The sequence below is a fragment of the Cnephaeus nilssonii genome (assembly GCF_951640355.1).
Source record: "Cnephaeus nilssonii genome assembly, chromosome: 4".
NCBI classification, from domain to species: domain Eukaryota; kingdom Metazoa; phylum Chordata; class Mammalia; order Chiroptera; family Vespertilionidae; genus Cnephaeus; species Cnephaeus nilssonii.
This window is the reverse complement of record NC_137075.1, coordinates 24268844-24286522: the sequence shown is the minus strand read 5'-3', so window position 1 is coordinate 24286522 and position 17679 is coordinate 24268844. Positions and strand designations below refer to the sequence as shown.

General features: G+C 41.3%; 1 protein-coding gene across 2 annotated transcripts in view; it reads left to right on the top strand.

The window, feature by feature from the left end:
• The window catches only part of AKAP6 (A-kinase anchoring protein 6), a 490615-nt gene that overhangs the window by 400694 nt on the left and 72242 nt on the right, over positions 1 to 17679 (top strand). For both annotated transcript variants that reach the window (XM_079769683.1, XM_079769682.1), the window contains exons 11-12: positions 3719 to 3865; positions 6917 to 7141. In XM_079769683.1, the coding sequence (XP_079625809.1) occupies positions 3719 to 3865; positions 6917 to 7141 (372 nt within the window). The remainder of the gene's footprint in view (positions 1 to 3718; positions 3866 to 6916; positions 7142 to 17679) is intronic.

The following is a 17679-nucleotide window of genomic DNA, read 5'->3' as shown; positions in this document are numbered from 1 at the left end:
TCTTTTCAGCATAACCAACAGAAGCACCATACAAAAGTCTTACAATGGATGTCTTAATCTCTCTGTGTGCTTTTAGAGCATTATTTTGAATTCCATCATGCTGCCTTTTTTCTTTCCTCTTCTGAAGTTTTATTACAACAGTAGAATTCCCAGGGAGCTTTGGGGGCAAGGTTCACATAATATAGCCCTGAAGTTTTGCTTAGGTGGAATCTATCCCCCAATCCTGGCCATCTTTTGATGATCTTTCTGTTTCAAAAAGATTCACTGGGTAGCATCTTACAGCATTAGCTGGATGCAGTTTATTTTTTATTTTTTTATTTACTAGACAGTGAGCATCTATAACCCTTTCATGATGCTTTCTTTCTCTGACCTCACAGTGACAAGGCATCTTGTTCTTTAACATTGAGGGAGGCAGGAAAATGCTTGAGTTGCTCAATGTGTGCCTTCTATACCAGTTTCAAAATGGCTTATTCTTCTGGTTTCCATGGTGACAATTAACACTGTTTCAAGGCATTGTTCCAGTCTCCATTTGGGCAGAATTTTCTATGTGATTTTTAACAAAAAAAAAAAAAAAAAAAAAAAGGTTTTAAGAGGGAAAAAAGCCTTTAGCAGAACTGTCAAAAAAGTTATCTCAATCAAGTCTTCATGCATTTCTAATTATATTTACTTCAGAAATCCCCATTTTTGCTGGCTTTGTTTTATAATTTAATTTTGGCATTTGTGCTTTTAAAAAGTAAGTACTGAGTACAAATTTTCTAAAAACTTCTTTAGTACTTAGTTAAAACAGTGGACTAGTGTTTGTGGTTATTTTTAACTGTTTTTAAAGTTTTCTTTATATATCCTGTATACACACAGAAGTGGCATTTGGAATGGGAGTGGCCTGTGTCTTTACTGGTAGTTTAGATCATTCACATATCTATTAGGAGGCTTCCACAGTCAAAATTGAATTGGCCAAGCAAATACACTTAATAATGTAAATATGCCCTTTCAATAGAGTATATTTTATTTTTGACTAGACAGAGAAGTTCAGCACAGGTGCTGTGGGGAAATTAAATACCGGATGCTTATTTACCTTAGCACTCAAGAAAAGCCATCTAACTTTAACTTTGCTACTCATTTGTGGCTATTGAAGAGTAGTCTAGATCACAGCAAGCATCCACAGACTACAGGACACAATGGGGCAGCCTTGACTCACTTACTGCTGTGGGTGAAATTAATATGAAGATTAAATGATCTTCTCACCACAGGAGAAAGTAGCCTTACTTGATAGGATGACCAAGAACTGAGAGAGCTGGCGGTTGATTCTCCCTGTCTAATGCTTCTGAAGAGACGGAGAGAGAAGAGCAAAGCCATACCAACATCAACAAAAATGTAACCCTTGTGGCATTATTATATATACAGCTTAAGGCCCTAAATCATATCTGATTCAACTTTCAGAGTGCTTCAGACATTAAGCATTTTCACCTTAAATTACATGACATTCTAGTACCTTTCATGCCCATGTACCCATACATCTAACAATTAGCTGGATTCTCCTAGCTTTTATAGTTTGAAGGCTATGTCCATCAATCACATCTTTCATCAGGCTGTTTATACAGTAGGTTACATGGTGACAAAGACAGAGAGCATACCTAAGACACTTGTTTTATTTTTTTTAATGTAATAACCTTCCATAATAGCTGTTGCAGTGACTACTTGTACTACATTTCACAGAGAAAATTATTTTATGACTAAAATGAAATTAATTGCTTTTTGTATGTTTATTATTACAAGGCTGTCATGTTTATGGGACACATCTAAACTGTTTTCCTTTTTGATTGATCTGCTGTGTAGGAGCTGTTCAAAGTTGGGGTAAAGCTGGGGTGGGGGGTGAGCTTGTCATAGGTGAATGTGATAACTAGGCCAGGCCGCTCGGGGGAGACACAGATGGAGTACCCCTCTGTCAGTTGGCGCACGTGGCCTAAGCTGAAGATCTGAATAGGATTCTTCGGCCTGCCTGGAATGCTGGTTCCCCGTATTATTATGTAAATCTTTGTTAGCAGCATCATCTTTGGATGGGTATCTGATTACAGAAAGCAGACTGCCCTCTCCTCCAATCGTCGCTCTAACAAATAAAACACTATGTAGGTTTCTAGAATACTTGTTCAATGTTGGGTCCAGCATTCTCGAGTGGACATTGTTTTTTCTAAGTGTTGAAGTAACGTGCTCCTGGTCATTGTCTGCTGTTAGAAAGCACAATCAGAATTTCCCAGGTCTCACAGGCCAAATGATGAAGGCGCTCTAAAGCAAACCTTAATTTTTTTTCATCATGCATATTCATGTAATTTTGGATACTCTGACACCCTGATCAGCATTGGTTAATACTATGAAATGCTTTCAATCACATTATTTAAAATATTTTGTTCTGTGTGCCACAAATGACTAACATTTGGAGAAGTTTACATAATACAAATAATGTGCATGTTTAGTGCAAATGAAAGATTAAAATATGAAACTGAAAGTATGCAAACATTTGCATGCAAATGCTGAGGATCTATTAACCGAAACAGGGATTTCACACCTTCTTTTTCTTTAAGCTGTTTCCAATTGTATTTAATTTGGGATCTGACACAATATCATGTTTTCAAGGTAAATAAAATCAACCAACTGCTTGGGCAAGTTTTGAACTTGCTGATTTGCTACTTTGCTCAGACAAATGCTTCTCTTATTAGATCTGATAAAGCCTCATTTTAGCTCAATCGGGGCAATGGAGCAACACGGTCAGTGACCTGACTCTTATGCCTCAATGAAATGAATTTTGGGATTATCATTATATTTTTGGAATGTGCTAAAATTGTGAAATTTGTTTAATATTTTAACCAGAATTTAGTTTTTCTTCTTAGACATGTTTTTACGTATATATTTAACAACTATAGCCATAGTCATTTATAGCTGTTCATCATATAGGACTTTCTCACTATGAAGTTATCCAAATAGTTATTTGAAGAGAATCACCATGGTAACTGTCATATTAAGTAGCACCTACGTTATCTGTAGCAAACATCTTTTAAGAGAGACTCACTTGGCAGTGTGGTACAATACAATGTATGTTGGGGGAGAGGGTTCTGTAGTCAATTGTGATGTTTGAGAACATTTCACAGTATTCAATAAGGAAGCATAGATTTGTAACCATTCTTAAATCACTGGTTTTCTTTTTCCTTTCTATATGTACCTCATCTCCAAGCCGACACAGAGTTTTTAACTAAAAGAAAAATGGGGAAAAAAATCTTAACTGAGAATTCAGAGAACTTGTAGGATGAGGAGGAAGTCACACAATCTTTAGGGATCATTTTATTTGTACCTTTGGGGGCAGAGATGACAGATGGGCAGCACTCTGGAGCCAAATGTTGACCAGAATTAACTGAGTATTAGCTCCCCTTAGACCATGTGTTTTCCGATTCAGAATATTTTAAGTTGGAGATCAAATATGTGTGTGTGAACTTTATTTTAAAAAGACATAAATCTTAGTCAACTAAATGGAATGAATAACTTGGATGTTCATGGATGTGTGAGTAATATATATGTTTTTTACTATCTTCAGCAATGTTCCTCCACTACTCAAGTTATTTAGGTTTAGTCTCCTCACAAGTATTATTGGAAATAAAAACTTTTAACCCCCACGAGCATTACTAGTGCTGTGCTCAAAGGTTGTCTAAGAACCTCTCTCTTCTTGTTTTAGCGATACAATGTGGAAATGTCCATCAGGGGCCTGAAAAAGACAGAGCTGCTGAGTAAGGTGGAAGCTTTGAAGAAAGGTGGCGTTTTACTACCAAATGATCTCCTTGAAAAAGTGGATTCAATTAATGAAAAATGGGAACTGCTTGGGGTATTTGCATTTTTATTACTGTTTGTAGGCTATGTGTACATTTTTTGTGTAGTAAAGTACTCTATCTGTCTGATTTCTAATTTGAGGCACAAATATCTCTCTCTTTCAATTCACTACCTACATTTCAAACAAGCTATCATGCTATTATGGCTGAAAAACACTGCTTTTCCTCTTCTGTTGATTTTTTTTTCCTCTCAGCTTGTCTCCTCTCAGATTTTAATAATTTTGGTTCTTTAATACATAAAGAAGTAAGTAAAATATGCCATGTATTATGGGTATGCACCAAGTCAACGATAATACAGTATATCTGATATACACTGCCTGTCATGCTCGAATGCACGTTAATAGAATTTATTCTGAAGGTACATGTTAGAGACATCACTGTTTAACTATTTCCTGGACCCTTCCGATGGAAAATGCCATTGTCACTACAACCTTCAAGTCACACTAAAGCCACTGAAACAAAGATGCAGATTTGACCCAAATCTGAATTGCAGAATTAAATTGGTCTCTGTTTTGTGCCTCAATTTCCAGCTCCCTTTTAACAAAAGCCAAAAAAAAAAAAAAAAAGTTTCATGTAATTCATTTCACGCAATGATGGGCTGGGTCTCAGCCAAAGACTGAGATGCAAGAATCTGGCAAAAAGGCAATATAGAGGCTCTGTTAGCCAGAGGCCAGGATGGTCTGTGCAGGAGACAGCGCTGTCCTTTTGGGGAAGACAGCTGAGAGAGAGAGGTTAAACAGTATTTTTTCATCAACTTCTCTCCCAAATTGCCTTCACTTCAAATCAAGGGTAAGCTAAATTTGTCAATTACTTAAATGATTAATTATAATAGCTAAGTATGGGTGGTGTCAGTTATGGAGCCTAATTTTGCATGCCTTCCATTTCCTGTCTTTTTTTTTTTAATTTTTAAAGAAATAATACTCCAAAAATATTTTGAATAAAAAGCTCTCCATGTACCTTGATGACTTGGAGGCGTGCCAGTGCTCAGTTTCTGCCGAGCTTAATCTAGGTGATTAAAAAGCTGAGGGTTTAATCCTTGCTTTCTCATCTAAATTCACTACACTCTGCGATGGTGCAAAGTAACTTAAAATGTTAAAAGTTTTTACTCCGACCTATTGTTACATTACTTTTTAATAGTAATTAATGGCTTTCACATTGTCATATGGTGACTTAAATCAGAACCTTCGAAATTCTACAGAATTCCTTGATCTCCTAAGGAGAAATGTGGTTAGTATAGGACATTTTAAAAGGTTGTCTCCTAAATGAGGACAGCAACTTTAGGTGCCTGATAGATAAAGCAATGGTTTGGTTATATAGAAATAGAACTATATCTGTTTCTAATTTGATAAATAACTAACAATAGTCTTTCTTTGAACATTGTTTAAAGTATGTCATGTATATTGCTTTCTCAACAAAAAATTTAAATCAACATAACATTAAAAAACAGACTAGTTATTCTTTATGAGTCAGAGACCTTAAACATGGTTGCCATTTGGACAATAATACCATTTGAATACAATATGCAGAGTTGTGTAATGATTTAGGGAGAGAGAAGGGTGGAGGGAAGGTTTGAATAAAACCTGTGCCACACTAACACCACCAGGCCTGCCACTCTAATTGGCATGATTACATTTTAATTGGCATGAAAAAAAATTTAAAGACAAGGATTTTAACTTCTAACAATAGTAAAATAGAGGGATATGGTTTTTAATATTACTTTCATCTAAGGTGAACAGTGTGGAATGGAAATACATTAGAATGAAATGTCAGTGGTGCGTACAGTTTAATCTGTGAAATTTTGTCCCCTGTGCTGCATATTACTCTGTCTCAATTGCATATTAAACAACCCTATCAAGGCAGGCATTGGCATCTGCTGTGCTGACACAAATTGTGAATTAAATGAAATTGATGTCCTCTGTCGTATATTTATGAAGACGGACCATTCTCTGAAGTATTCTGTTTATGAAGAATTTATGATTGCAAACTGTTCCAGAACAAAAAAGTGGCAATAAATTCTTTTTTGTGACCCTACCCTCCAAGGGCATTGATTTCACCTCCTGCTGCTACTTTTGTTACAGCATAAAAACAATAGCTAAATCTGGATTCCACTGAGGGTCTTCAAATTATCAATATTTGCACCATGAAAATATAAGCGTGTTGGCAAGAAAGGCTATTTTTCTGTTATGATCTCCTAAAGATGCTATTTACAGAACACTACACAGCAGTTGAATGTTTGTTGACTTAATTTTATTTGTGTTTTAAAGGTTATTTTTTAGGTTTAATTCATCAATATAGATTAACTCCCACTGATTCTCCAAAGAGAGTGTTTTCCACAAAAACAACACAAAAAAGCTCTCCCTGACTACACCTTCATGATGGAGTAGTTAATCTAAGAGGGCACTAGCATAGTGGGTTGGGACTTATTTTAATACATATATTGGAAAGTCTAGCACCCACAAATGCAAAGTGGGGAAAATTGTGGGGCTGAACAATTTCCAAGTCAGGTAAAATGAACAACAGCACCAAGGAGTCTACCCCTTCTTAACAGCCCTCAGTCATATGGTTTGGTGAATTGTACTAAAAAAAAAACAAAAAAGCAATTTAATTCTTCATGCCCAATCTTCTCTTGGCCTCTTTAGTACATTGATTAAACTCAGACTTCTATCTCCTGAAAATTTTATGCAGAGAATTTTTTTTACTACAAACTCCCATTATGAGAATTCAAATGAATTTTTATCAGTGACCATGGTGAACTTTTGGGTCAAATCTCCTTTCTGTTAAAGGAAACTATGAGTGAATGAGGTCTTCTTAACCCACTAGTGGTAGTCAGAACAACACACATTGCTCAAGAATTCAAATCCTAAATGGAACAGTGAGCTAATCTGAATTAATGTTCGTGGTGACATGGCAGGTGTGGCTGGACACTTTCCAGGGGTTCGTTGTCACCAGCCAAACTGCGATATGGTTTTGGTACCTAAGCTAATCTGTGTTTTTATTTTTGTTGGTGTTTTTTTGTTTTTGTGTTTGTTTTTAATTTGATGCATTAGAAAACCCTGGGAGAGAAGATCCAGGACACAATGGCAGGGCCCCGTGGGTCGGATCCACGTGACCTGCTCTCTCCTGAAAGCGGAAGCCTGGTAAGGCAGCTGGAGGTCAGGATCAAAGAGCTGAAAGGGTGGCTGCGAGATACAGAGCTTTTCATCTTCAATTCCTGTCTGAGACAAGAAAAGGAAGGAACAATGAATGCTGAGAAACAACTGCAATACTTTAAGGTAATAAAAAAACAATCAAAGCTGATAAAAAGCTTTCTTTATGGTAGGGATGAAATATTTATCAAGTACATAAAGTATTATACCTATGTATCTATGTATCACTGTGCACTTAAATGGTTCCTTGAATTTATAGACACCCTCCACATTTCTTATATGCCAGCGCCTGTGTGTATAAAGATGAACATGAAGCGTATCAAACACACATTGGATGGGGGAGCGCTTCTGCTGGTGTGTTTTGTGCCGTGCTTGTGGAGGGACGGCTTTGAGAAATTAAAAGCAGACCAGCAAACACTAAAGACGACAATTTTGAAAGGCAGACCTCAATGTTCTATAGATAATGTGGCTAAACATACTTCTGTACATTGATAGGATAAAAGCACATGATTTAACCGAAGACCATTAATGCTAACAAAAGGAAACCTACTTTTACATGTGAAAGCATCAGCTAGTCATGGAGGGAAGAAATAAAGTAAAAGAGGTTCCTACAGGATAGGCATATTCCATCGTAGACAAATGCCAACCCTAGTCACACAGCTGTGTGTGTGTTCACCCTATGGATGCTCATGAAGAAGAGCGTGTCCCCCTGTTTGTTTTCGTGGCCTACACAGTAACTTTTCAAAAACAGTTTAAAATTCAGGTGCTTTCCCTTACTGCCCATGCTGGCCTGAATTGCTTTAACCCTCTCCTAAGGCAGTCATTATCTGGGCTCTTGGTGGTGTCAGCCTGAAGCTTTGGGATTGTAGAATATTAATTCGGTAGCAAGAAACCTTCTGACCTGGAAGTTCTTAAAGAGTAGAAAGGGGGAAAACTAAGAAGGAAAGAATCTCTTGGGACCCAGCAACTGTTTCTTCGCAAGGCCTTCCAGGACCAGGTTTTATTCATTTCACACCTTGTGCCCTGCAGTCTTCCAGCCATCTATTAGGGAATTTAGTCATCGTCACATTGGCTCACCTTCCCTCTGCCAGACAGACAGGGCCACCTTGCTCACCAGCATAGTCCAAGAGAAAGCACCCTCCAAGGTGAGACCACAGAACTTCCCACGAAACTTTCTGTATGACACACCTACAGCTTATTTTGGCTGAAAACCTCCTCTTCTGCCACTGAATTGGCAAGACCAAACTGGCAGTTAAATGAAAGCCTCTTGCCAAGGCAGGTGGGTTTTTACTGTCTAAAATCCAATATCCAGATGATTTGTTATTTCATCTCTACTTGTCTCACCCTAACTAACTCCTATTACAGGGAGATGGAATCTTCAGATATTTCCCTCTGTGTTGTTTGAACTTAACATGTACCTTATAAAGCATCCTGGTCATTAGTAGGCAGGATGTTGTGAAATAACATTTTCTCTATGGTATCTATATTGTAGCTTTAGTGAACTGGTTAATGGCCCCAGCCAGTTGTGTAATCTTGGCCACGTTTCTTGTATGATCGCTTGGTGCCTCAGTTTCTTCAGCTATAAAATGGGATGCTGCTAGTATTTATCTCACGGGATAATGAGTTTACATATGTAAACTATTATTTCTACTTTTGTAATGGTGCTTTTGCAAGGGATAGAAATATCTTATCATATGCCTCAAAATGTCACATAATTATTAGAAACAGTAACAGGGCATTTGTTATAGATATTTCTATATCTACCTTCCTACCCACATATCTCATACATAGATATTTGAAATCAACTTTTTTTTTTAACATTTAATATTATTATAAATGAAAACATAAGCAGTTCTGCATCAACATCATTCTCAGCTAGGTCCTAGTAAGAAATGTGAAAGCGTTTAAGAGATAGAAAGAGAGACAGAGGGAAGCCATGCTAGACTTCCAGATCATTAGATAGCTCCTAGGAGTCCTAATGATTTGCTAACACTTTCTAGCCATAAGGGGAATATGCACTACACCTAATTCATTATTTACCATGTGCTTCTTAGTGCCTGAAAATAATCATAGGATTTTAATTTCAAAAATACCAGGGACTATCACATGCTTTTTGCTATTTTACTTCTTTTCTTCAAAGATATTTTTCCTTAGAGCATTTTTATGTTGCTAGTGTCACTATTTATTAAACTAACTGCTCTTATACCCCATTCTTATTTATTTAGCTATTTTAAAAAATCCTATCTAATAAAAGAGTAATATGCAGATTGACCATCATTCTCACACACAAAATCAAGATAGCTGCCCCTATGTGGTCAAAGATCCTGCCCCCATGTGGAAACAAAATGGCCACCACAAGACGGCCAGCAGGGGAGGGCAGTTGGGAGGGACCAGGCCTGCAAGGGAAGGCAGTTGAGAGGGACCAGGCCTGCAAGGGAGGGCAGCTGGAGGCGATCAACCCTGCAGAGGAGGGCAGTTAGGGGTGACCAGGCTGGCAGAGGAGGGAAGCTGGGGGCAAACAGGCTGGCAGGGGAGCAGTTAGGCATCAATCAGGCTGGCATGGGAGTGGTTAGGGGGTGATCAGGCTGGCAGGCATAAGCAGTTAGGGGAAATCAGGAAGGCAGGCAGGTGAGCAGTTGGGAGCCAGCAGTCCTGGATTGTCAGAGGGATGTCCGGTAGGATCGGGCCTAAACGGGCAGTCGGACATCCCTCGAGATTGGAGAGGGTGCAAGCTGGGCTGAGGGACACACACACACACACCCACCCCCGTGCACAAATTTTGTGCACCAGGCCTCTAGTAATATAATAAATTCAGAGATTTTCCTACCCCAAACAAAAGGTAAGACCATTATGTAAGGTTACTGGCAAGACGCTAAGTCCTGGGTACTTGTCTTCTTGAAGGAAAGATTTCAGTCAAGAGGCAAAGGGCAGCAAAGGAAGCAAGAATTTATTGGCTGCAGCAAACCCACACTCAGGACAGTGAAACAAGCAAGCACTTAGAAAAAGCAACAGGAGAGCCTGTGTGGGGCTGCTTTAGCTCACTGAGAAGTCAGAGAACAGGGGCCTTGGAGACAGGTTCAGGGGGTTAGCCCAGGATGAGCTGCCACTGCCCACTGCTCCCCTGGTGCAAGTCTCCTGGGGTCCCTTAGAGTTTAGGAGATATAGTGCCTGTGGGGGAAGAAGAAGGGGAAGGGAATGGCAGGAGTGTGCTCCCCCGGGAGAGAAATCGAGCTGGGTCCTTTGTGTTGAGGGTATTTCTCTCTCTCTTGCAGGTGAGAATCTTAGGGAGGTCTCAGGAGAGGTCTCAGTGGAATAGTCACCAGCTTTCCAGGTGTGCTCTTTCAGGGCCATGGTCTTCACTGATTGGTCAGCTCAAGAGCAGGGCGTCATTAGTTCATGCAGCTGTCCTGAGGCAGCCAGGGTGTCACTTGTCCGGTTTTGCTGCTTTTCTGGGCATGGAGCTGAAATACAAAGGAGGCCTTGATGTTATCTCCAGGGAGGAAAAGGTCAGGGGGTCTAAACCTCATGACCAGCAATATGCTAGGGAAGGAAAGGTCACACTGGGGACAAGGTTCTTGTTTTCCCAGTGTTGCCTCTTGCTAGGCACGCAGGGCGGCCCTACTGACCTGAACCTGGCCCATCGGCCTCGCTCTGCTCATGTCTGTCTAACTGCCTATAGCTGTAAGGGACCCCTCACCATGTGGTTTCCCAACCCAAGTCCTTCCTCTGCTCCTCTCACCTAAGGTAATCATGTTCCTGGACCCCGTAGTCTTGATTTCACTTGCTTTCCTTTGATAGGAAATGATATTTTAATTTCAGTTGTTTTTAACTTCATTAAAAGATATCATGCTGTGTTATTTTTAGGATTTCCTTTTTTCTTCTTTTTTATTGAATTTACTAGTAGCCCGTTTGCACGAAGATTCGTGCAATAGACCTTCATTCACCTGGCTGCCTGCACCAGTTTTCTGCCGGCACCAGGGACCCAGGCCTTGGCTGTGGCCACCGCCTTCTACCTTTTTCAGGGTCCCCCGGGCGGTGGCCTTGGGCTCGGTGGCACCCAGCGTCCCTGCTACCGATCACAGGAGCCGACCCCCAGTGGTTTCCTGCAATCGGTGCAGGCTCCCCGCTGGTGCCCAAGGCCCGGAAAGCCTCGGCCCCTGGGACCCCCGGGAGGGGCGGGAGGGGCAGGGCCACGCCCTCCCAGGTGGACGATCAACCCCGGGACCCCCGGGAGGGGCGGGAGGGGCGGGAGGGGCCCGGACACGCCCCCCTAGGTGGCTGATCGCCCCAGGCACCCCCGGGAGCGGCTGAATGGGCCCGGCTACGCCCCCCCCCGGGGTGCCGATGGGCCAGCCACGCCCCCCGGGGTGCCGATCGCCCCAGGCACCCCCAGGAGCGGTGGCATGGGTCCGGCCACGCCCCCCCCGGGGTGCCGATGGGCCTGGCCACGACCCCCGGGGTGCTGATCGCCCCAAGCACCTCGGGGAGCGGCAGCATGGGCCCGGCCACACCCTCCCGGGTGCCGATGGGCCCGGCCACGTCCCCCGGGGTGCCGATCGCCCCAGGCACCCCCGAGAGCGGCGGCATGGGCCCGGCCACGCCCCCCCGGTGTGCCGATGGGCCCAGGCACCCCCGGGAGCGGCGGCATGGGTCCGGCCACGCCCCCCCGGGGTGCCGATCGCCCCAGGCACCCCGGGGAGTGGCGGCATGGGCCCGGCCACGCCCCCCCGGGGTGCCGATGGGCCCAGGCACCCCCGGGAGCGGCGGCATGGGTCCGGCCACGCCCCCCCGGGGTGCTGATGGCCCCAGGCACCCCGGGTAGTGGCGGCATGGGCCCGGCCTCTTGGCACCGCCATCTTGAACTTCTCAACGGCGGATATGCCACCCGGAGTCCCGCCCCCAGCCTCCTGCCGGCCCAATCGTGGGCATAGCGGAGGTGCGGTCAATTTGCATGTTTCTCTATTATAAGGTAAGATTGGGGTGACATTGGGTAAAAAAAATTATATAGGTTTCAGCTGTACAATTCTACACATCATCTGTATATTGTATTGTGTGTTCACTACCCCAAGTCAAGTCTCCTTCCAAAACCATTTGTCCCCCGTATTGTACGCCCCTTCTGGTAATCACCATCCTGCTGCCTGTGTGTATTCCTTTTTAATTTAATATTGTAATGCCAATATTTATTTATGTCCCCAAGTATGGCTATCATTCACTTAATTTGACAATTGTATAATATTCCATTGTGAGTTAATACATTGTGAGTAATCAAAAAAAATTCTATGATTATTTTCATCTAAGGCTCATAGCAACGTCTGAAGTCGGTATCAGGATCCTGATTTTGCAGATATGGAAAGAGGCACATGGACGGGCGTTAAGTTTTGTATGTCCAAGGTCACTTACAGTGAGTGACAGAATTAGGTCTTAAATCCAGGGCCGTCTGACTCTAAAGCCCAGTCTCTGAACTACTATGCAAAATTGATATTTGCTGGTATTTACTGAATGCCCTTCCATGCAGGGTGACTCAAAAAGAAGGACAGGACACAATTAAATGTCATTGTTTCTTTCTGGGAGGTTTATCAGTCATAGTCTTCAGCAAGTTAGCCAGAATTGTAAATAGCTTCAGCTACTGACGATTCGGGGAGTTGAAAAGATTTGTGTTTTGTTTTACATTTTTGTACTGGGTCAGTGTAAATTTTCTTGCCGTATGTCACTTTTAAAAATTGAAACTTTTCAATCTTTCTTTGAGATTAGAGCTCTGACGATTTTTCTTTGTGGCCAGAAACTCCAGTCCCTTCTAACATGTTGACCTTGAAACATTTGATCAGATAAGTTAAGTGGATCTAACATGATCACACTTCTTTTAAAGAAAGCTTTATGCACGTCTGTTGGAATAAATGTCTTCCCACCCAGAATTTTAAATATTTCTGAGCTGTTTACCCTTTAGCACTTAGTGTGATTAATCAAGTGTTCTGTATATTACCACTTTCATTAGAAGAATGAAACCAAATGTTTGTAATACAATAATAACATAATGTTTATAAACTCTCAAAATTGTAATTGGTAAGCATGTGTAGAATGAAAACTTTTTACTTACTACAAATCCAAAGAACAGATACCCTCCGCCTTTCTAAGAGACAAAGCCTCTCAGATAGGAGAGTCATTAAAGAATGTTTATGTGTGGGGAAAATTTTGTCATGTTCTGCCTATTCTTGAGAGTTCCTAAATGTTCCTGCTGTTATAGGTCACATAGAAGACAGGCTTTATCTACCGGGGTTAGCTTTATGATTCTCCATTCTCTAAAATCTCAGACTTTTAACAGAATCAATTCCTTTATATATCACCCAGAGTAATGATAGATAAGCCACAGTGCACTGCCCAGGAGAGCCAGCGGGGAGGGTGCTGCATATAAACCGGAAGACCCCTCGCCCTGTAGACACAGTTTCCATCTCAGAGCTTGGTTTGGGATGAGAGAAAGGATCTGGATCTTGAGTTTTCAGACAAAGAGAAAAAACAATCGTGGAACGTATTTTACTTTAAGGCAGTAAGTGTGATAAATGTGGGATTAGACCCAAGGCAAAAGTCTACGTAGGACTGGAAAAATCAAAACCCAGCACCGAGAGAGACATGAAGATGGAAACCCAAGAGCCCTGGGACAAAAATGCAAAATTGTCAAGGAGTGAGCGCCCCCTGACAGCAAAGTGCAGAGAGCACACGGAGGCTGAAGGAGGCGGCTGGCAAGCACCAGTTTTTACCAGTGACCCCTCAGAGAGAACAGGGAATAAATAATTACTTAGTTATATAGTCTTTGTATCCCATAACCAAATTCATTATTTTAAAAACTCAAATCAGGAGAAATGATCCATTACCAGCTACAGGAGTTGCCGCACTGGCCTGCACCCAGAACCCCCCGGGAAGGGCAGGGTTAGACCTAAGAAGCCTTCTCATCAGGAGGTGAATGAGAGGAAAGGTTTGGTAACCTCGTCAATGATTAATACCCCACATTTGCTGAGCAATTGAAATGTGACCAAGAACTTTTATGCATGTTACTATACTTAAGCCTTACACTAATTATGTAAGGTGAAAATTGTGTGCCCTCCTTATGTGTATTTTTACTTATTTGTATGAGAGAGAACTTGAGGTGTGGAAAGTTAATGCGACTTGTTTGAAGCCCACAGAAACCAGCAGCAGAGACAGAGCGAAAAGCAGCAGCCTTTGGGTTCGAGTTCTAATATTCTCCCTGACCAGAGATGGGCAACCTTTTGAGCTTGGTGTGTCAAACTTTGCCAAAAAACTGAGCATAACTCAGGTAGTGAGTCACTTTGAGGAAAAAACTAACTCCAAGACTCTAGTCGCAAATGTTTCATCCGCAGGAGCAGCAAATGTTTCATCCTCGGCATGCGGCCGCATGTCATCAGAAATGGCTATGCGTGTCAATGCTGACACGCGTGTCACAGGTTCGCCATCACTGTCCCTGACCTTCAAAAATAAACACTGAAAACTCATTTTACTCTAAATCAAGTATTGGCAGACATATTCTGTAAAAGGCCAGATAATACAGTCTCTGTTGCAAAATGCAACTCTGCTGTTGTGGTGTAAAAGCAGCCACAGGCAATATGTAAATGAATAAATGCAGTGTGTTTAATAAAACTAACTTACGGAACTCTTTACAAAAGCGGGCAGTGGGCAGGATTAGGTCCATGGGCCTTAGTTTCCTGACTCTACTCTAGATTACAAAGATTACCCTAAACATGCACTTCCTTAAGGAAAGGAGGCTATACTAGAATTGCAAAATGTCCTTTTAATAATGACAACCGATAGTTATACACTGTTCACAGCACCCGAGTCACAGTTTCTAAAGCTTTTACCTGCACTTGCTTATTTAATCCTCCTCATCATCCTGAAGCAGGGGGTTTATTATCCCCGCTGTAAAATGAGAAACTGAGGCAGGGAGAAATTGAAGTTACTCAAGGCCACACAATTAGTGATTGAGTCGATAGTCAGATCTAGAAATTCTGTTCCTTAATCTTCCACTATTCTGTAGACTCAACGTCCCTAGGTCAAAGATCTCTTTCTCAAAAGGGAAAAGCACATTATCGTAGTTCTCCCTTATCCACTGTTTTGCTTTCTGCAGTTTTAGTTACCCACCAAAAATATTAAATGGGAAATTCATAAGTTTTAAACAATTCATAAATTTTAAACTACGCACTGTTTTGAATATCAGATGAAATCTCCTGCCAGCCCTCTCTGTCCTGCCTGGGACGGGAGTCATCCCTTTGTCCAGTGTATCCACATGGATAAGCTACCAGCCCGCTAGTCACTAAGCAGCCCTCTGGGTTATCCGATCGATGGTCGGGGTATCACAGTGCTTGTAACCCTTGTTTTACGTAATAAAAGCCTCAAAGTGCAAGCGTGGTGGAGCTGGCAATTTAGATATGCCAAAGGGAAGCACTTTAAGCAAAAAGGTGAATACAGTTCAATAAGATATTTTGAGAGAGAGAGACCACATTCACGTAACTTTTATTACAGTATATTGTAATTGTTCTATTTTATTATTAGTTATTGTTATTAATCTCTTTCTGTGCCTGGTTTATAGTTTAAGCTTTATCAAAGGTATGTATGTATAGGAAACCACAGAGTATCTAGGGTTTGAGACATCCACTGGGGGACTTGGAACATATTCCCCTGCAGATAAGGGGGGCTGCTGTAACTGGTAGCTTACTCTGCGGTTCCTCATCCCGTTTCTAAAATTTTACAGCTGGAAGAAATCAGCAAGTCAGCATTTTAAGTTTTGGAAATTAAAAATTTTAGAGTAGGGTCTTTAAAAGGATTTCAAATTAACTATGAAACCTGGAACATTGCTAATTACTCTGAAAAGGAACTTCACTAATGCACTATTACAAAATAAAGACATAAATAAAAGAGCTAAACACAGTTCATGTGCTTTAATAAATATTTTCCAAATGTGTAATTTCCAGGAACAAAAATAGGACCAATCTAGTCAAAACATTTTGAGGGAATGCCCTATGTCCACTATAACCAATCTCAAATGGCATTATACGTAATCACATTTTCTGGATCTCCCCAAACCCACATTTTAAGGAGGTTAGGCTGAAAGACAGGAGAAAACATTTTGGAAGTTTTGAGATCCGAGAAAGGAGGCCATGGTTTCTACAGGTCTGAGACCATCCCTGCGGCCGCCTCTCAGAGCCATTACAAACTTCACAATGATGCTATTGGCAAAGCTGCAAACAAAGAATTACAGTCATTCAATCAGCCTGCAACAAAAGCATGCAAAATGCTTTCAAAATCAATAGACGTCACACAGGATGTAATCCTTTCTATGTGTCTTAGATACATTTTTTAAAACACTATTAACCATGTATGTTCATCAAAAGAAAATACTGAATTTAGCTTTTATCACATATTTTTCCCTACCATATATATATATATATATATATATATATATATATATATATCCCATCATCTAACACTTCTTTGGAAGTAATTTAAGGAATTGGACACAATCCAGAACTGCCTTGTAAAAATAATTGGCTGGGTTAAGGTTGAAATTCGAAGATAGATTTAAATAAATGTTATTCACACTCCCATCTGGGGGTGGGGGAGACCGACAAGAAATGTTTATAGGCAGTCCCCGTGCAGACTTCTAAAGTGAAAGAAAATTGAACAACAAAGCCATAATTCTTTCTGAGTACACCTTTTACTAGAATTAGGCGCTGAATGATTCCTGTCAACTGAGGGGTTCTGCCCCTGAGTTGAGGATGCAAAGAATCAGCCATGTGCTCCTTTCACATGTGTTGTTTGTGTTACTGCTGTCAGGTAAACCAGACTCATGGAAGGCAGAGAGTGCAGGGCTAGTCTAGAGAAGATCTCACCCATCCTGCCTAGAAAACCAGATAGAACTGTGTTTAGACTCTGAAACCACTGTGATAAGTGTTTCTATTCTTAGCTGATTTGTTAACGTTACTTAAATGTTTTCACTGTTAATAAACTCAAGTTAGGAAGAAACTGGGAGAACAGAATTGCAAAGGAGTTTTCATGTTCTCCTCTTAGGTAAATGGAGGGTTAGAGCAGTGAATATGACCCACCACAGTGTAGAGGCATAAGCTTGTGGCTTCAAGATGCTTGGGGTTATCCTGGCTCTCTCTATATATAATCCATGGTTTCCTTAATGCTTCAGGTTTCTCATCTTAAAAATGGAGATAATAATGACACTTACCTCAGAGAGTGGCTATGAGTGTTAAATGAGATAATGTATACAAAAGCTGCTTAAAATAGAGCCTGCCTACTAAGAACGCTATATATTTTAACTATCAGCATTATAATTATTACTAGAGGCCTGGTGCACAGAATCGTGCACCAATGGGGTTCCTTGGCCTGGTCCCATAGGCTGAGGGACCCCACCAGTGCATGAATCCATGCACCGGGCCTCTAGTATGCATATAAGATATTTGGTTAATCTCTTCCCGCCCTCCCCCAGGCCCCGTCTCTCTGAGATTCATTAGTCTGTTCCATGTTTTCATGCCTGTGCATTGAGCATCTGCCCCCTGGTGGTGAGTGTGCATTATAGCTACCGGTCAAATGGTCAAATGGTCAAACACTCATTTAGGCTTTTATATATATAGAGACTAGTGACCCGGTGCACG